General features: G+C 44.1%; 1 protein-coding gene across 1 annotated transcript in view; it reads left to right on the top strand.

The window, feature by feature from the left end:
- Nucleotides 1-8,029: 8,029 nt before the first annotated feature.
- pik3c3 (phosphatidylinositol 3-kinase, catalytic subunit type 3) overlaps nucleotides 8,030-21,269 on the top strand; it is a 127,000-nt gene continuing 113,760 nt past the window's right edge. Inside the window, exon 1 of the mRNA XM_059648839.1 lies at nucleotides 8,030-8,226. Coding sequence (XP_059504822.1) covers nucleotides 8,159-8,226 — 68 coding nt within the window. The 5' untranslated portion in view covers nucleotides 8,030-8,158. The remainder of the gene's footprint in view (nucleotides 8,227-21,269) is intronic.

The raw sequence follows: 21,269 nt of genomic DNA, 5'->3' as shown, positions 1-21,269 counted from the left end.
GAAAGTCCCACCTTCTCAACCTCCCCTCTTGCTTGAGGCATAGTGACCCTCAGGATAAACACCACCAGTGGTCTATCTGTGAGAGCAGGGCTATTGTGACTTCACTTTTTAGTGATAGGGTTTGGGTGGTATCCAGTGCTTACTTGAGAAGACCTTCTCAGCATTTTATCTGTACTAATACCTACAAAGAATTCCAAACTCCATGGTCGATCACCCATGTTGGAATCTAAATTGGTCAGGTCTCAAAAAGTCATATCATCAATGGCACTCATTACTTTATTGTGGATGTAATATATTTGGATTTTAAGTTGCTACCTCCCTAAAGATTCATCCTGCGCTATATTTCAGGACAGGATTGGGCCTCCTCACACTAAATGCATCCCCTGGATTCAGGACACACAGGTCATTCCGGTATTCTTCACCACTATGCGACTCCACTTTGCTCGAGACATCATGCACCGGCACTAAAGTTCTGCGCATGGTGAATTTCTTACCACTGCATCATCCACCAGACTCCTGGCCTCAAGCAACTCCCCCCGTGCACAAAAACAAAGTTCTGGAAAAGCCCAGCAGATCTGGCGGCATCAGTGAAGGAAACAAACAGCGTTAATGTTTCAGGTCCGGCGACCTTCCTCAGAACATGCACTGTTTACGGAGGCTGCTCTCCAGCTCACTGTTCAACAAACAAGGATACGGCCAACTGTGTCCAGTTGCTTGACGACTTGGTGGTTTGGGAGAGGGGAAAGGTGGGCTTACAAATCCAAAGGAGATGGCAATATTACAGGGCAGCTATTTGGATAACAATACTCAGGGACGGAACAGAGTGGACAAACATGAAAAAAAGAGTAGTAGTGTTGTGTCCTAATTCACGAAACGGGACAAGGAGAAGACAAGTAAGTTTAACTGCAGTGATTAGTAAACTTCAAGAAACAACAATTCAAGTCAAAATTAATAGTCACATGGGATCTGTTAATTAAGGATAATCAGCATGGATTTCTTGAAGATAAATCATGTTTAATTAACTTACCTTACTTGATTGATGAGGTAACAGATTTGGGAAATGCAGGTATCTGATCTATAGGGATTTCCAGAAGGCATTTGATACAGTGTCTCATACCAGACTAGTGAGCAAAGTTAGCGCACATAGAATAACAGCAACAGTAACAACATGGATACAAATTGGCGAGGTGCTAGGAAACGGTGAGTAATAGTTCATGAATGTTTCTTTCAGACTGGGGTATATTTTCAAGGTATTACCTCAGAGCTGAGTGTTGGGACAGTTATTTTTCCTGGTATATGTTAAAACAAGAGGAAAGAGATTCTGTTGAATTTGTATGAGACACTGCTTTCGCATCAGCTGGAGTATTGCAAACAGTTCTAGACAACACACTTTAGGAAATACGTGAAGGCATTGGAGACAGTGTACAAAAAGTTGACAAAAAGTGTTCTAGGGATGAGGGCTTTCTGTGTGGAGACAGATTGGGGAAGCTGTGAGTGATTTTTTTTTCAGAAGAAACAGCAAAGCGAAGATCTGATTGAAGTATTCAAAACCATGAGAGGTGTCAACAGAGTAAACAGGGAGAAATTATTTCAATTAATTGCTTCTATTTCCACTTGAAAATATTAAAACAGACAAGACACAGGTTTAAAGTGATTAGTAAAAGAAGCAAAAGTCATATAAATATGTGATAAGTTGCACACAGTGACTGGTTAGGTACTGCTTGAGAGTATGATGGAGGTAGACTCAGTTGAGGAATTCAAAAAGGAATTAGTTTGTTATTTGAAGAATATGCAGGGTCATAGGGAGGAGACAAGAGAATGGCTTTATTTGAGATGCCCATTTGGAGAGCAAACACAGGCACTGTATGCTAAATAGCTTCCTTCTGCACTGTAACAATTTTTTTCCAGATTAGATTCCCTACAGTGTGGAAACAGGCCCTTCGGCCCAAAAGGTCCACATCACCCCTTGAAGCATCCCACCCAGACCCATCCCCCTAAACATGACGGGTAATTTAGCATGGCCGATCCACCTAGCCTGCACATCTTTGGACTCTGGGAGGAAACCGGAGAACCTGAAAGAAACCCACGCAGACACGGGGAGAATGTGCAAACTCCACACATACAGTCGCCCGAGGTGGGAATTGAACCCGGGTCCCTGGTGCTGTGAGGCTGCAGTGCTAACCACTGAGCCACCGTGCCACCATTGTGAAGAATGTAAGATTAAATTAGAGTTGGGATAGAGTGAACTTGGAGAGAAAAATATGAAAGAACCATGTGGCACTTTTTTTGGCCTGAGGCAGGCAATGAAACACTTTGGAAATTCAGTTAGTCATAAAGAAACTCGACAAAAATAATCTGTGTACGTAGGAGCATTCAAATAAAAGAAGGAAATTTAGGCTGTCTTATCTGTTCTTCCATTCGATGAGACATTGGCTGATCTGTGATCTAGCTCCTTGAATCTGTCTTTTTCTCAAATATTCCCTTATACCTTTGGTTAACAGAAATTGTATCAGATGTAAAATCCATAATTGACTTAATAACAACTGGCAATTACAGAAATAGGCTCCAAAATGTTATTACACTTTCTGTATAAAAGTATTTGCTAAAGTACACACATGAAAAGTCTGGCTCCAATCTTTAGACTGTGTCCTACAGTCTTAGATTACCAATCAGTGGAAGAAATTTCTCCTCATCTACACCTTCAGTTTTCCCTCAGGAAAATGGCGATCAAACCATCACATTATCTTTCAGATTCCAGGGATTACAATCCAGGACTGTGTAAATTTTTTTCAGAATGTAACCCATGGAATCCAGTTATCATTTGGATAAGTCAATACTACAACCTCCACACCTCCAAGATCATTGTATCCCACCTAAGACACAGTGCCCAGAACTGAATACAGCACTGTAAATGTGATCCAACTAGGGCTTTGTAAATAGGATGCTTTCTAACTCCATTGTGTCCCACTTCTCTAATTCTCAAAGTCAGCATTCCAATTGCTATTTTGGTTATTTTTTCTATCGGTTCATAACATATTAACCATCTACACACATAAACTGCTAAGTTTCTTTAGGTCTTTAGTGATTCAAATTTTCACCATTTATTGTTTTTAGGTCCAAAAATTGTTATTTGGTAGTTGTAGCTTGTAGTTCAAGTTCCACTGTATGAATTTGTACTTTTTAGGGGCATAGCCAAGAACATCCATTAGATTCCCCGAAGGTGCAATGAAATATTAAATGTATCTATTTGTAACAGTTTTACTCATTCATTTAGTCAATTAATGTCAATTTTATGCCTCCATCTGCACAGCTTGCTGTCTTTGCATCATTGGCAAATCTGGATGTGTGGTACTCCAGCCTGTCATTTGCACTGTTAATAAATAAGGTGGATATTAAGTTTCAAAACAGACTTCTATGGGACACCACTACCCATATCCTGTCAATCAGTGTGCCTGTTCACTACTCAAACACTCTTGTTACTCTATCGATTTCCTAGCCTGGCCAACAATTTGCTTTCATTTTCATGACTTCAGTTTAAGCTAAAGTCACAGCAGTCAAAGCTTACAAAGTTAAAGCTTACAATCTTCTCAAGGGCAATTAGGGATAGGCAACAAATGTTGACTTTTATAAGGCATACTAATAAAGTTGTTCCCATTTGTGGGTTGTCTAAACCAGGGGCCATTTATATGACAGTTAAGAATAAAGTTAACAAAGAATTCAAGAGAGACCTCTTTAGCTGAAGAAAATGTGAAACTTGTCATGACTGATCCCGAGATAAGTTTTTCCAATTTGTTACATTTCTCAATGGAATAACCGAGATAGTAATTCTTCTGGTTCAGGAAGGATGAACCGGCTCCTATTTTTTAACTCAATCTTTCCTTTGGTTGGTCGCAACATGGTTGTTTAATGTAAAATGATTCCTTCCCTCATTGACACTTTTATCTAGCCCAAATATAATTATGCTTAGAAGAAGTGTATTTAACCCTGCTTTCATGCGTGAGATTAGGAAGAAAAATAAGATTAATAGTTACTAAAACACAAGAAATTTTTTATGAAATGCAACACATATATGCACAGAAATATGTCATGAGTCTGTGATGAATGCATTGCAAAGCATTGTGCACATTCAGGTGGTTCATTCCAGTGGCATTGACTTTGGCATAATTAGTATTGTTTGGAGATCCTTGGTTCTGCAGGCAGCTGAAAGTTCTCCAGTATTTTTCAACAGTAACTTTTCTTGCTTGATTTGTTATCCAGCAATCTGTTTTTCACGGACTTCATTTGTTTTTAACTGCACACTGGGGGGTGGCTGTAGATTCATAGAAGTCCCAAAGTATGGAAACAGGCCATTCGACTCACCAAGTCCACACCAACCCAGTGAGGAGCACCCCACCCAGACCCAGCACCACACCACCCTCTCCCTGACATCCCACATTTACTGTGGGTAAACAACCTACCCTGCACATCCTTGGTCACCATGGTACAACTTAGCATGGCAAATTGACTACCCTGCACATCCTTGGTCACCATGGTACAACTTAGCATGGCAAATTGACTAACCTGCACATCCTTGGTCACCATGGTACAACTTAGCATGGCAAATTGACTAACCTGCACATCCTTGGTCACCATGGTACAACTTAGCATGGCAAATTGACTACCCTGCACATCCTTGGTCACCATGGTACAACTTAGCATGGCAAATTGACTAACCTGCACATCCTTGGTCACCATGGTACAACTTAGCATGGCAAATTGACTACCCTGCACATCCTTGGTCACCATGGTACAACTTAGCATGGCAAATTGACTAACCTGCACATCTTTGGGCATTTCACCCAGTGAATGTTTTCAGTTTTGTTCCTTCGCAGCACATTTTAGCATAGTGGAACTTGAATCACAAACTATATGTATAAACACATACAAAACAGGGGTTTCAGATGATTCTTAACCCCCTATTCCTTAAAGGGTAACAATAATCATGCATTTTGTTCAGAACTAAGATAACAAAGTGTGCACCTGGATGAACACAACAGGCCAAGCAGCATCTTTGTTCAGAACTGATTTCTTTTCAACTCATCACGCATTGTCTGGGCCAAAACCCAGAAAAGAACACAGTTCAGTTTTTGAATGGCACCTCACCCTTTCATGTGTTGCTTTCTTAAGTTCTGTTTCCCCTCTTCAGATGTGATATTCTATTATGCCTCTCAGGCTCCAATCCCCATATACAAAAGAAAGGAAAATGTTTGGTGGGGTTGGAGGAGATAGAATCCGTTTTTGTCATGTGTATTTTCACTTTTTTTCTAGAGGAAGGCAGGCCATCACAATGGATATTTTGGCTAACAAATGGCTCAAGCCCGTGGTCAAAACCTGGGATGAAAACTCCAGGATTCCAATCAGTCACAATTGGAATCCAAGACAACAAAATGTGAGGCTGGATGAACACAGCAGGCCAAGCAGCATCTCAGGAGCACAAAAGCTGACGTTTCGGGCCTAGACCCTTCATCAGACAGGGGGATGGGGAGAGGGAACTGGAATAAATAGGGAGAGAGGGGGAGGCGGACCGAAGATGGAGAGTAAAGAAGAGAGGTGGAGAGAGTATAGGTGGGGAGGTAGGGAGGGGATAGGTCAGTCCAGGGAAGACGGATAGGTCAACGAGGTGGGATGAGGTTAGTAGGTAGATGGGGGTGCGGCTTGGGGTGGGAGGAAGGGATGAGTGAGAGGAAGAACAGGTTAGGGAGGCAGAGACAGGTTGGACTGGTTTTGGGATGCAGTGGGTGGAGGGGAAGAGCTGGGCTGGTTGTGTGGTGCAGTGGGGGGAGGGGACGAACTGGGCTGGTTTAGGGATGCAGTTGGGGAAGGGGAGATTTTGAAACTGGTGAAGTCCACATTGATACCATTAGGCTGCAGGATTCCCAGGCGGAATATGAGTTGCTGTTCCTGCAACCTTCGGGTGGCATCATTGTGGCACTGCAGGAGGCCCATGATGGACATGTCATCTAAAGAATGGGAGGGGGAGTGGAAATGGTTTGCGACTGGGAGGTGCAGTAGTTTGTTGTGAACTGAGCGGAGGTGTTCTGCAAAGCGGTCTCCAAGCCTCCGCTTGGTTTCCCCAATGTAGAGGAAGCCTATTCCCAATTCCTCCGCCTCCGCCGCATCTGCTCCCACGATAAGACATTCCACTCCCGCACATCCCAGATGTCCAAGTTCATCCAGGACCGCAACTTTCCCCCCTAAGTGATCGAGAACACCCTCGACCGCGTCTCCCGTATTACCCGCAACATGTCCCTCACACCCCGCCCCCGCCACAACCGCCCAAAGAGGATCCCCCTCGTTCTCACACACCACTCCACCAACCTCCGGATACAACGCATCATCCACCGACACTTCCGCCATCTACAATCCGACCCCACCACCCAAGTCTTTCCATCCCCACCCCTGTCTGCTTTCCGGAGAGACCACTCTCTCCGTGACTCCCTTGTTCGCTCCACACTGCCCTCCAACCCCACCACACTCGGCACCTTCCCCTGCAACCGCAGGAAATGCTACACTTGCCCCCACACCTCCCCCCTCACCCCTATCCCAGGCCCCAAGATGACATTCTACATTAAGCAGAGGTTCACCTGCACATCTGCCAATGTGGTATACTGCATCCACTGTACCCGGTGTGGCTTCCTCTACATTGGGGAAACCCAGCGGAGGCTTGGAGACCGCTTTGCAGAACACCTCCGCTCAGTTCGCAACAAACTACTGCACCTCCCAGTTGCAAACCATTTCCACTCCCCCTCCCATTCTTTAGATGACATGTCCATCATGGGCCTCCTGCAGTGCCACAATGATGCCACCCGAAGGTTGCAGGAACAGCAACTCATATTCCGCTTGGGAACCCTGCAGCCTAATAGTATCAATGTGGACTTCACCAGTTTCAAAATCTCCCCTTCCCCAACTGCATCCCTAAACCAGCCCAGTTCGTCCCCTCCCCCCACTGCACCACACAACCAGCCCAGCTCTTCCCCTCCACCCACTGCATCCCAAAACCAGTCCAACCTGTCTCTGCCTCCCTAACCTGTTCTTCCTCTCACCCATCCCTTCCTCCCACCCCAAGCCGCACCCCCATCTACCTACTAACCTCATCCCACCTCCTTGACCTGTCCGTCTTCTCTGGACTGACCTATCCCCTCCCTACCTCCCCACCTATACTCTCTCCACCTATCTTCTTTTCTCTCCATCTTCGGTCCACCTCCCCCTCTCTCCCTATTTATTCCAGAACCCTCACCCCATCCCTCTCTCTGATGAAGGGTCTAGGCCCGAAATGTCAGGTTTTGTGCTCCTGAGATGCTGCTTGGCCTGCTGTGTTCATCCAGCCTCACATTTTGTTGTCTTGGATTCTCCAGCATCTGCAGTTCCCATTATCTCTGATACAATTGGAATCCAGCCCCTTTAGAATGGTCTCGAGTGGGAGATGTCTAGCAATTCCATAAATAATATTTCTTTTTAAAAATTTCTCTCCTTCACACTTTAAAATGTTATTTTTTTTTCTCTCCACCTGGAGTAAAGATGATCCTTGATAACAAAGTATGGAGCTGGATGAACACAGCAGGCCAAGCAGCATCTCGGGAGCACAAAAGCTGACGTTTCAGGCCTAGACTCTTCAGCAGAGAGGATGATGAAGGGTCTAGGCCTGACACGTCAGCTTTTGTGCTCCTGAGATGCTGCTTGGGCTGCTGTGTTCATCCAGCTCCATACTTTGTTATCTTGAATTCTCCAGCATCTGCAGTTCCCGTTATCACTGCAAAGTTGATCCTTGTTTAGTTTGTACATTATATTCAGTCGTTGCTCTCACTGCTTCTGTCTTTTTTAAGGCTGTCAGTGGACTGTTCTCCAGGTTGAAGTATATGTACACCGGTGAGGAACCTGGATTTTACGATGTGAAGGTAGCTGTGACAAACTGAAGGCATTAACTGCACAAACGGATCTCAAAGACAGTCCTTGGAGCACCACAACTAAATCACCCCGCGGTGACCTCTGACCCGCGAACCGGATGTGAACCCTCAGGCCGGTGGGAAGATGGCGGCCGCGGAGCCGTGAACTCGAAACGATTTAAAGTATCACCGTCCGCCTGGGCCCCGGGGGGCAAGGGCGTAATTTACCGACAGGGATGGGTGACACGGAGAAATTCTACTATGTTTACAGCTGTGACCTGGATATTAACGTCCAGCTGAAAATGTGAGTGAGAACGGAGAGGGTGGGATTGAGGAAATGGACGGGGGACGAGAAACACAACAACAGGCCGTAAGATTTAGGAGCAGAATGAGACCATTCAGTCCGTCAAGTCCGCTCAGCCATTCGTTCATGGCTGATACGTTTCTCAACCCCATTCTCCTATCTTCACCCACAAGCTTTTCATCCCGTTACTCATCGAAAGCCTATCTGTCTCTTGCAATTTTCTCTTATACTGCTAGCCAGCTTACTATGATATTTCATCTTCTCCTCAACATCCCACCCCCATTTTTTTTCTTTTAGTTATCTGCTTCTTGTTTTTTACGGCTTCCCAATCCTCTGGCTTCCCACTAATCTTTACTGTGTTGTATGCTTTTTCTTTTGCTTTTATGCCATCCCTAACTTCTCTTGTCTGTCACGGTTGCCTCGTCCTACCTGTACTATATTTCTTCTTCCTTGGGAAGAATTTCTGCTGTGTCTCACAAATTACTGGCAGAAACTCCTGCCGTTGCTGCTCTACCATCTTCCTGGCCAGGTTTCCCTTCCAAGCAACTCTGGCCAGGTCCTTCTCATTTTTCTTCAGTTACCTTTTACACAATTGCAGTAGCATTACATCTGATTCTAGCTTTTCCCTCTTAAACTGCAGGGCCAATTCTATCATATTATAGTCACTGCACCTTGGAGTTCCTTCATCTGAAGCTCCCTAATCCAGTCTGCTTTATTACACATCACCAAATCCAGAACTGCCTGTTCCCTCATGGGCTGAACCACAAGCTGCTCCAAAAATCATCTTGCAGACTTTCCACAAATTTACTCTATTGGGATCTGCTGCCAAACTGAATTTCCTAGTTCACCTGTGTATTGAAGTCCCCCATAATTATGTGATTGTGCCTTTCTTGCGTGCCTTTCCTATCTTTTAATTAATTTTCTTCCCTGCGTGCAGACTACTGCTTGGAGGCCTATGCATAACTCACATCATGTCCTTTTTCCTTTGCAGTTCCTCAACTCTACCCACAAAGACTCCATGTCATCTGACACTATTATCACGTCTTGGAGAGAGAGAGTGGGTGTTTGAAGAGATGGAGCCTCGGGCATCTATTGGTTGGGGGGGTTGAAACGCTGAGAGAATGGGATGATTGAGGAAAGGGAGGGGAAACTACAAGAGAAACAGCAGGATGGACTGGGGGATTGAAGCAAAGGAAAGAGTGATTGAGGTGAGGGTGTGGGGAGATTGAGGGAAGGAAGAGGAGAGGGGAGAAATGAGGGAGAGGAGGGGTGAGAAAACTGAAAGTAGGGATTGAGGGCGTGGAGTGAGAGAAACAGACAGCGGGGAGATGGGGAGGATGCCGGGGGGAGTGTGAGGTGCTGGACATTTGAGGAGGAAGGTGGGGAGAGATACAGAGGGAATGGGGTGAGATTATGGTGAGTGGGCACTGGGTAAGAGTCAGGTGATGTGGGATTGAGGTGGTGGTGGACGAACAGAGTGAGTGGGAGTGTAAGGAGAACAAGGGGAACATTAAGGGGAAGGGGAATTTCAGAGAGAAGAGGTTTGAGTGGCAACAGGACTGACAGGATGATTGTGAACAGGGGCAGTGGATGTTCAAGGATGAAACCAGTCTTGGCACTGAGTGGTCTTTGATTTGTCACCTTCCTTGTCCTGCACTTAGTCCTGGCAGTAACAGATCTTGGAACCGGTCCTGTTTGACACTCTCCCTCACTGACACTTAGCTACTTACTTTCATTCTTTTATCTTTATTTTTATTAAATATTTCTAAGAAATGTTTCAGAATGCAGATTACTTTTGGACTATGGCAATGAGATCAATGCAGTTGAAATATTAGGCCAGTTTGATTAATCTATGCGGAAAGATCCTTTCATTCTCATTTAGCCTCCAATCTTCTGTAAAGTTGGATGTTTATTCCACATGCTGATCATTTGTTGAGTTTAAAATGCAGTCTGTGTTGTCACAGCTCATGGGTTGCACACTTTGCCTGGAGTTGTCACAAAAGTTGAAGATTTTTAAAAATACACAAAATTACCCAATATATTTGATTTTCAGATTCAAAAATAACAGAGCAGGTTTCTGTAATTAACAAGAATTACTATTTGTTGCAAGTAAACAGATGTAAATGGTTGGTATGTAATTTTATTAAATACAACTCTGATCCCCTTATAAACCCAATTTATACACATGTATTGACAGACTGCCAGACATAAACAGGAACAAAAACATGGATGGAAATCTGGAAAAGCAGTTCAGTAGTTTTTGTTCTGTAGATTTTTTATTTCTTCTTACTGATCAGAAGATTTGTTCTCAACTTCCCTTTTCTACATGCTTCCACCTTTGCAAGAAGTGTAGGATAGCTGGTTCACGTGTAAAGGTCACTCACATATCAATTAAATGTCACAATTTACAGCAACTGCTTAAAGAAAGTGGGTTTTGACTGCAGAGAACAAAGAAGAAATCATAAAATTATTAGAATTTTTTGAGGAAGTAACAAGCAGGATGGATAAATGAGAAGCAGTAAGTGTAATATATTTGGATTTTCAGAGGTGTTTGATAAGGTATCATGTGGTCGGCCACGTAAGATAGGAGCCCATAGAGGTGGTCTGTTAGTATAGAGGATTGACCCACTAGTAGAGAAAAGAGTTCGTATGTAGGATGGCATTTTCAGAATGGCAGCCTGCCACAGGGATCAGTGTTGGGGCCACAATTATTTAACATATATATTAATGTCTTGGATGAGGAATGTGAATGCGCTACAGCCGAGTTTGCGGATGACCCACAAATAGATGCGGAAGGCACGTGATGAGGCTGATACAAAGATTCTACAGACGGATATAGCCAGATGAAATAAGTGTGCAAAAACTTGATAGATGGCATGTAATTTGAGATAATGTAAGCTTATGCAGTTTGACAGGAAAAATAGAGGAGCTGAGTATTATTTACATGGAGAAACTGCAAAAAATTGCATCACAGAAGGATTTAGCAGTCCTCATTCATAAATCCTAAAATGTTAGCATGCACGTTCATTGGATAATTAGAAAGGCAAATGGTATGTTGGCCTTTATTTCAAAGATAATTGGGTATACAAATAGGGAGGCTTTGCTAAAACTACACAAAACACTAGTCAGACCACAGCTGACATACTGTAAACAGTTTAGAACCCCTTAATTTAAGACTGGACATATAGATATTGGAGCAATTCCAGTGAAAGTTCTCTCGACTGATCCTAAATATGGAGTGACAGTCTTGTAAGAGAGGTTAAGAGGGTTTGCTTTGTACTGATTCGAACTTAGTATAATGAGAGACAACTTTGTTGTAACATACAAGATTCTTTGGGAACTTGACAGAAAAGATGCAGTAAGGTTATTTCCCTTTGTTGGAGAATCTTGGAGGAGAGGGCATAATCTCATAATTAGAGTTCAATCATTTAAGACTGAGAAGAGGAATTTTTTTCTGAGACGGTTTCAAATCTGAAATGCTTCACCGCAGAGAGCTTTTGAGGCTATGTTGTTAAGTACATTCAAGGCTGAGATATTCAGATTTTTAAATCAGTGAAGCAGTTGATGTTTATGGGAGAAAAGCATGAAAGAGGAATTGAGAGTTATCATATCAGTCATAATTTTATTGAATGATGGACTGAATGGCTTTTTCTTGTTCTACATTTTATGGTTATCTTGAGGTAGTTCCTGATCTGGGGATGACCTGACCTTGTTCCCACCCCTAAGCTGTTTAGTTGCGTGAGAATCAATCTCACAATTGCTTGCTGGCAAAGGGTCTTTGTTATTCATAACTGGTCACTAATCCAGCAACTTCAGTACCCAGTCAAAGATCCATCTGAATATAACCCTTTAGCACCAGCTCGCCTGCCATCTAAGCTTCAATTACAGCATAACGATGCTTGTTATGAGTATCAGGTTACTTTCTTGCCTTTACAAAATGTGCAACAGTTTTTGGTTTTACAAAAGCACTAAAACAACAAGACGTGGTATTTTCAATGTTTGTCATATTTTGTCTTTCATTAGCTTGACAATGCGCCTTTAGTTTTATTACCATATGTTCATTTAATAATCTTATTCACCATATCTTACACGTACTTCATTTTATACATTTGAGAAGGTCATCTTCTTCCCACCCTGAAAAGCCTATCTCTGTTCTATCCTTTTTCCAAACTCAGATCCTGATGTTGGAGGTTAAACGCTTTATATTTTATTTTATATTGTGTTTGACTCAATGGAAAGATACTACATGTGCTTTAATTATAACCTAAAGACAGTAGCTTTGAAAATCCAATTTTGTGGGAACGTAACTTTCGTGTGGTAATAGTAATACTTATAAAAGGATGCCTAATTTGAATATTCAGTGATGCATGAAGACCATTCACGACCTCATCACCTCAGGGGACCTCCCACCCACAGCCTCCAACCTCATTGTTCCCCAACCCCGCACGGCGCGTTTCTATCTCCTTCCCAAAATCCACAAACCTGCCTGCCCTGGTCGACCCATCGTCTCAGCCTGCTCCTGCCCCACCGAACTCATCTCCACCTATCTGGACTCCATTTTCTCCCCTTTGGTCCAGGAACTCCCCACCTACGTCCGTGACACCACCCATGCCCTCCACCTCCTCCAGGACTTCCAATTCCCTGGCTCCCAACACCTCATATTCACCATGGACGTCCAGTCCCTGTACACTTGCATTCCGCATGGAGATGGCCTCAAGGCCCTCCGCTTCTTCCTGTCCCGCAGGCCCGACCAGTCCCCCTCCACCGACACTCTCATCCGCCTAGCTGAACTCGTCCTCACACTCAACAACTTCTCTTTTGACTCCTCCCACTTCCTACAGACTAAGGGGGTGGCCATGGGCACCCGCATGGGCCCCAGCTATGCCTGCCTCTTTGTAGGTTACGTGGAACAGTCCCTCTTCCGCACCTACACAGGCCCCAAACCCCACCTCTTCCTCCGGTACATTGATGACTGTATCGGCGCCGCCTCTTGCTCCCCAGAGGAGCTCGAACAGTTCATCCACTTCACCAACACCTTCCACCCCAACCTTCAGTTCACCTGGGCCATCTCCAGCACATCCCTCACCTTCCTGGACCTCTCAGTCTCCATCTCAGGCAACCAGCTTGTAACTGATGTCCATTTCAAGCCCACCGACTCCCACAGCTACCTAGAATACACCTCCTCCCACCCACCCACCTGCAAAAATTCCATCCCCTATTCCCAATTCCTCCGCCTCCGCCGCATCTGCTCCCACGACAAGACATTCCACTCCCGCACATCCCAGATGTCCAAGTTCTTTAAGGACCGCAACTTTCCCCCCACGGTGATCGAGAACGCCCTTGACCGCGTCTCCCGCATTTCCCGCGACACATCCCTCACACCCCGCCCCCGCCACAACCGCCCCAAGAGGATCCCCCTCGTTCTCACACACCACCCTACCAACCTCCGGATACAACGCATTATCCTCCGACACTTCCGCCATTTACAATCCGACCCCACCACCCAAGACATTTTTCCATCCCCTCCCCTGTCTGCTTTCCGGAGAGACCACTCTCTCCGTGACTCCCTTGTTCACTCCACACTGCCCTCCAACCCCACCACACCCGGCACCTTCCCCTGCAACCGCAGGAAATGCTACACTTGTCCCCACACCTCCTCCCTCACCCCCATCCCAGGCCCCAAGATGACATTCCACATCTGGCAGATGTGCAGGTGAACCTCTGCTTATGTGGTATACTGCATCCACTGTACCCGGTGCGGCTTCCTCTACATTGGGGAAACCAAGCGGAGGCTTGGGGACCGCTTTGCAGAACACCTCCGCTCAGTTCGCAAAAAACAACTGCACCTCCCAGTCGCAAACCATTTCCACTCCCCCTCCCATTCTCTTGATGACATGTCCATCATGGGCCTCCTGCACTGCCACAATGATGCCACCCGAAGGTTGCAGGAACAGCAACTCATATTCCGCCTGGGAACCCTGCAGCCATATGGTATCAATGTGGACTTCACCAGTTTCAAAATCTCCCCTTCCCCTACTGCATCCCTCAACCAGCCCAGTTCGTCCCCTCCCCCCACTGCACCACACAACCAGCCCAGCTCTTCCCCCCCACCCACTGCATCCCAAAACCAGTCCAACCTGTCTCTGCCTCCCTAACCGGTTCTTCCTCTCACCCATCCCTTCCTCCCACCCCAAGCCGCACCCCCCGCTACCTACTAACCTCATCCCACCTCCTTGACCTGTCCGTCTTCCCTGGACTGACCTATCCCCTCCCTACCTCCCCACCTACACTCTCTCCACCTATCTTCTTTACTCTCCATCTTCGGTCCGCCTCCCCCTCTCTCCCTATTTATTCCAGTTCCCTCCCCCCATCCCCCTCTCTGATGAAGGGTCTAGGCCCGAAACATCAGCTTTTGTGCTCCTGAGATGCTGCTTGGCCTGCTGTGTTCGTCCAGCCTCACATTTTATTATCTTGGAATCTCCAGCATCTGCAGTTCCCATTATCTCTCACCCATGAAGAAGTGAGTTGTGTTGTGCCAAAGCTTACTCAGAATTCTGATGTGTAATGTTCCATTGTTTGGTTCCACTGGCCCTAGCACACTTTGTGTCGGCCCTTACCTCCCATTTGCGATGATGGAGGTGGTCAGTAGACTCAGTTAGCTGGACAACTGGTGTGATGCAGAGTTTTGCCGATAGTGTTAGTTCAGTTTCTGCACCATCTGAGGTTACCATGAAGAATTCTCCTTCTCAACCTCTTTCCTTGCCTGAGGCAACTAACCAACTCTGTTGCATGCATTCTCTGTCTCTTTCTTGCATGTTCTCTTTCTCACACCTTCTTTCTCTCTCTCACAGTGATGAGAGAGCAACCCTATGATCCAGTAAGACTACAGTGACTTTACCTTCACTTGTGATGTGGGTGGCAACTTTCTATCCGTGATATCAAAGTCTAAGCAGGAGCCTTGGCTGGTTAGTCAGTCATACACTGTCTGTCTGGAGAGTGAGCTGATACCAGCTGGAAGCATTTTTGCTCTAACTTCCTGAGATGGCTGACACAATTTTAAGTATTTCATGTTTGGTTTGCACGTCTTTGTAAATGCGAAAATCAGTCTCGCTCATAATTTTTCCCACCTCATGTGGTATGAAGACACATTGATGAATGGCAGGTAGGGTAATAGAGCATAGAACAGGACTTGTTGATTTAAACCTAGCTTTCATTGCCTTCATTGTAACTGGGGCAGCGTTCATTATCCATCCTTAATTTTTTTCGCTTTATTCATTCATTGGATGAGGGGGCGTCGCTGGCTCAGCACCATTTCTGCCCATCTCTAATTGCCAAGAGGACAGTTAAGAGCCAGCCACATTGTTGTGGGTCTGGAGTCACGTGCAGGCCAGGCCAGACCAGGAAAGGATAGACGTTTCGACCCATAAAGGATATTAGTGAATTGCCATTAGGAACATGGAACCATTCTTGGCCCACTTCAGTCCAATGGTGTAGTGACATGCAGAGAGCTTTCTAGGAGAAAATTATTGGATTTTGATGCTGGCACAGTGAAGGAATTGTAATTGTATTACCACATCAGATTGGTACATGGTTTGGAGGAGAATTTGTAATTGGTGGTGTTCCCATATATTTACTTCACTCGTCTTTCCAGGTTGAAGAGGTTGCAGGTTTGGGCAATGTTCCTAGTGGCATGGTGGCTCAGTGGTTAGCGCTGCTGCCTCACAGCGCCAGAGACCTGTGCTCAATTCCACCCTCGGGCGGAGGGTGTGTCTGTGTGGAGTTTGCACATTCTCCCCATGTGTGCATGGATTTCCTCTGGGTGCTCCAGTTTCCTCCCTCAGTCCAAAGATGTGCAGATTAGGTGGATTGACCATGCTAAATTTCCTGTACTGTCCAGGGGTGTGTAAGTTAGGTGGATTAGACATTGGAATCGCCAGGCTACAGGGAAAAGTAAAGGGGAATGGATAGGAGATGCTGTTTGAAGGGGCGGTGTGGACTTGTTAGGCCGAATGGCCTGCTTCCAAGCTGTAGGAATTCTATGAGTTTGTAAATGTCTCGTTAAGTTCTTGGAATGCAGCTTACAAATGAAATACATGATTGCTAATGTGCATCGGTGATGGATGGAGTGAATCTTTGTGGATGAGATGCCAGTTAAGCTAACTGCTTTGCCCTGGATGATGTCAAGTTTTTGAGTATTGTTGGAGTTGCATTCATCTCAGCTAACGGGGAGTATTCCATTACATTCCTGACTTATGCCTTGTAGATGGTGGATGGGGAGTTTGGAGATGGCTTACTCGCTGCAGCATTCCTAGTCTCTGACCTGCCCTTGTCACCCACCACATTTAAATGACTAGACCAGTTCAGTTCCTGGTCAGTGATAACCCGTAGTTTGCTGATCTTTTCACCTGCATGTGTGTCTGAAATAGTTAGTTTAATAATCAACTTGCTTGATTGCATTATGACGCTCTTTCTCTGGTCATCGAGTGTTGAGGTGAGAGCTGAACTCAAAGCTTGTCGACCAAAGGTTGGGATGTTGTCACTGTACCACAAGAACTCCTGGAGGGGGGAGTTAGAGGGGCTTCTGAGGAGAAACCTAGTGTACAGCCTTGGACAGCTGCACAAATGACTGACTGACTGACCTTGGGATGGAAGGACATCGTGATCTACAAGAAGCTAGAGTTGGAGGAATCGAGAGCTCAGGCTTGAAGAGATTGTGTGGAGGCCTGGTATTGAGAGTATGGAGGAACTTAAACACATGGATAATTTTAAATTAGAGATATTGGAAAATCAGAAGTGAAATGTCAGGCATTTAGTATTGTTTGAATATATACTCAACAAGAAACTCAAGTTCTGCTGTTCAGAATGAACAAATTAGCTAAAGGTAATTTTTTTTTGCTCCCAATAGTGATGTTCCCTCCCTCCCTAATAGCATTGTGGGTCAACCCACAGCTGGAGGACTGCAGTGGTTCAAGAAGGCAGCTCGCCACCACCTTCTCAAGGGCAACCAGAGATGGGCAAGAGATGCTGGTCAGCCAGCGATGCCCACTTCCCGCAAAATGAATTTTAAAAAATAGTGATGCATCTCGGTTAGTGTAGACTTGTAGTGATAGAAGTGGTATGAACTATGTTAAGGTAACTATTGTAAAATTGAATTCTGAACGGTGCATAATCGGAAGGGGTGGTTCAAGAACATAATAAGGAAAGCTTTGAATAATCTAGATTACTGAGTTAGGCCACAGTCTCTTGCAAAATTGGGTTTATTGCACATAACCTTTGCATTGCAATACCATTCATGTGCAATGATCGCATTACTGATTGTTTCTAAAATACAAAGCAAAACACAATGATTTGCTAATTACTTTACAATAGACCATGTTTAAAACAAATAATTAATCATGAATTTTGAATGGCATTTGTTTTCTGCAACCTGAGACGTTATAGATTCACATTGCATTGATAACAGTTTCAGGCACTACACAATGTGTAAACGATTATGCCCATTTTCAGAAAGGTGGATAGAAATACTCTTGTTTATAAGCCCATATGCTTCAATCCCATAATGTGAACTTTTAGCTTCTAAGAGGTATTCAGCATGTATAAAATTGTATTGACACAGATTGTGGTTTATGTGCCTCTTTGATATCTCAGTAGCAGGGTAATTTCAGTTTAATGACACTGACCAGAGTGCAGACTGAATTTTATCTAACAATAGGAGATCATTAAGTAGCAGTAGTCTCCTATTGTTTGGGCTTTTCATCGATTTGAACAATATTAGTGAAGAGTGGTTTTCAGAAATGTTCGAACTTCGCTAACATTTACTTATGCCTGCCATCATTCATTGTAATTTAGTGTTTTGCTTTGGCTGGAACAAGATCCACCTGTTAGCAAGTAGAGATGTTCAAACTTGGACTGACATTATAAACAATGTTAATAAATCTGGTATAATTGGATGACTCCTGAATAAATATGAATACAAGCTTAGCATGTAGTTCTGTATTTTGGAAATGTTAATAATTATCACTAGTTTAGCGAACTCTCTTTTACAGCGTATAGGTAATTGTTTCTCAAATTGTAGTTCCTATTCTCTGTATCTACACGAGGAAAGTCTATTTCATTGTATCAATAACTTTAGGTCCAAAAACATTCTAATTCGAAAGCTGTAATATGTGTAGAAATGCTTCTTAATCAAGTTTTATGAAAAGTGTTCCTGTTCTTGCTGTCCAAGCATTATATCACAATGATTTAATTGCTATTTTTTATTATCTTAGATTATGGTAGAAAACTGCAATTTTGAACAAAGTCATAAATTTTTAAGTTTATAGGACGTTTTGATCATACCCTTTTGCAGCAGTACTGTTAAAATATTTAGGTGTTAAACCACAAAAATAGGTACAAAGGCAAAAACATTTATCTAGTCACATTAAACTGTTAACTACGTATGTTCGAGCATTTGTGCTGATTTTAAGGGTACACGTGCCCACAGCTGATCTATACAAGTGACCTGCAGAACAGAACAATGGGAAGTGTATTTGTTGCCCAGATATATACTTGAATTCCTATTCTTTTTGCATGCTGTGAGATAAAGTACAGAACATCTTCAGCCTCTCCCTCCTCCAATCTGAAGTCCCCACCTGCTTCAAGAAGACCACCGTTGACCCCCTACCCAAGAAAACAGGTGCAGTGTGCCTTAATGACTACTGTGCAGTAGCTCTGACTTCAATAATCATGACGTACTTCAAGATGCTGGTCTTGGCTCACAACTCCAGTCTCCCAGCCTGCCTAGATCCCCTACAATTTGCCTACTGATGTAAGAGGTCCACAGAGGGTGCCATATCCCTAGCCCTACACTCATCCTTGGAATTTCTGAACAACAAAGACACCTATGTCAGACTCCTCGTTGACTACAGGTCAACTTCAACACCATTATCCCCTCCAGACTGATCTCAGAATTGTGTGACTTTATTCTCTGTTCTGCCCTCTGCATTTGGATCCTCCGCTTTCTGACCCACAGGCTGCAGTCAGTGAGGACAGGTAACTGCACCTCCTCCGCAATAACACTCAACATTGGATCCCCCCAAGGATGTGTCCTCAGCCCCCTGCTGTACTCCCTATATAACTACAACGGTGTTGCCAAATTCCGAACGAGAATCGTAGACAAGTTCAATGATGACACCACCGTAGTGGGACAGATATCTAACAACAAGTCAAAATACAGAAGGGCAATAGAGGGTTTGGTGACATGGTGCAATGAAAATAATCTGCCTCTTAAGGTCAGTAAAATTAAAGAACTGATCATTGACTTGAGAAAGAAATGAGGACAACAGACCTGAGGTTGAGAGAGTAAAGAGCATCAAGTTCCTCGGATTGATGATAACCGACAATCTGTCCAGGACTTCTCATGTAGATGTGACAGTCAAGAACGCACAACAATACCTCTTCTTCGTCAGGTAGCTCAGGAAGTTTGGCATGTTCATAAGGTCCCTCACCCAACTCCTGCAGATGCACCACTGAAAGTATACTGTCCAGATGCAGAACAGCCTGGTATGACAACTGCTCTGCCCAAGATCGCAAGAAACTACAGAAAGTAGTGTGCACAGCCCAGACCATCATGGAAGCTGCCGTTTCATCCCTGGACTCCATTTACATGGCCTGCTGCTGCAAAAAGGTAGCCGACATCATCAAAGACTATTAGACCCTGGTAATGACCTCCTATGACTTCTTCTGTCAGGCAGAAGATACAGAAGCCCGAATACATGTACAAGCAGGTTCAGGAACAGTTTCTTCTTTTTGGTCGTTATCAGACTGTTGAATAGACTCTAGCCTCAAATAATGTAACCTGCAAGCCTTTAAGTCTTTTTGATCTGTACATCCTTTGCTTGGTGTGATATACCTGCCCTGCTTGCAAACAAAGCTTTTCAATGTATTTTGTTACACGTGACAACAAATCAAAGCAATCAATCAACTCCTAAATTTTGGTGAGAAATTATGGAGATTTAAGCTCCTTTCCCAGAGCAAAATGCATCATATCAAAAGTGATTTGAAGGCTGATTAAGTTTTGCAACATTATTTATAATCTGCTTTTAACAATAAATTGTGCTTATAATTTTAAAGTTATGCTGATGCATATGTTGTGACTTGTGTATGAATAATAGCCATGCTACTGCCTCATATATTTTAAACAGACTTTTGAGGTTCATAATTATTATTTTCCATTCATTGGTAACTATTAGGAGTGTGAAACTGATGGAGAACTACTTGGACCATCATGTACATTAGTGGAGGTTAAAAGGAGCTTCTCGTTATAAAACTCTATTACTGTTTTGCTTTAATTTGCTGACACGTTTTGGCTGTAATCAATGTTCTTTCATTAAAAAGAAGTATTGAATGTAGGACTATGTTGTGCATCGCTGAAAGCTTTTTTAACTTGGAGTTCTAAGTATTGTCATTCTTGAGCAATGAAGATTTTATTAATTGTACATGAAAGTTACATAGAACATAGAACATACAACATTACAGCACAGTACAGGCCCTTCGGCCCTCGATGTTGTGCCGACCTGTCATACCGATCTGAAACCCATCTAACCTACACTTTTCCATGTATGTCCATATGCTTATCCAATGACGACTTAAATGTACCTAAAGTTGGCGAATCTACTACCGTTGCAGGCAAAGCTTTCCATTCCCTTACTACTCTCTGAGTAAAGAAACCACCTCTGACATCTATCCGATATCTTTGACCCCTCAATTTAAAGCTATGCCCCCTTGTGCTCGCCGTCACCATCCTAGGAAAAAGGCTCTCCCTATCCACCCTGTCTAACCCTCTGATTATTTTATATGTTTCAATTAAGTCACCTCTCAACCTTCTTCTCTCCAATGAAAACAGCCTCAAGTCCCTCAGCCTTTCCTCGTAAGACCTTCCCTCCATACCAGGCAACATCCCAGTAAATCTCCTCTGCACCCTTTCCAAAGCTTCCACATCCTTCTTATAATGCGGTGACCAGAACTGTGCACAATACTCCAAGTGCGGCTGCACCAGAGTTTTG

The sequence above is a fragment of the Stegostoma tigrinum genome, chromosome 1 (assembly GCF_030684315.1).
Source record: "Stegostoma tigrinum isolate sSteTig4 chromosome 1, sSteTig4.hap1, whole genome shotgun sequence".
NCBI lineage: Eukaryota > Metazoa > Chordata > Chondrichthyes > Orectolobiformes > Stegostomatidae > Stegostoma > Stegostoma tigrinum.
This window is presented reverse-complemented; position numbering and strand designations above follow the sequence as displayed.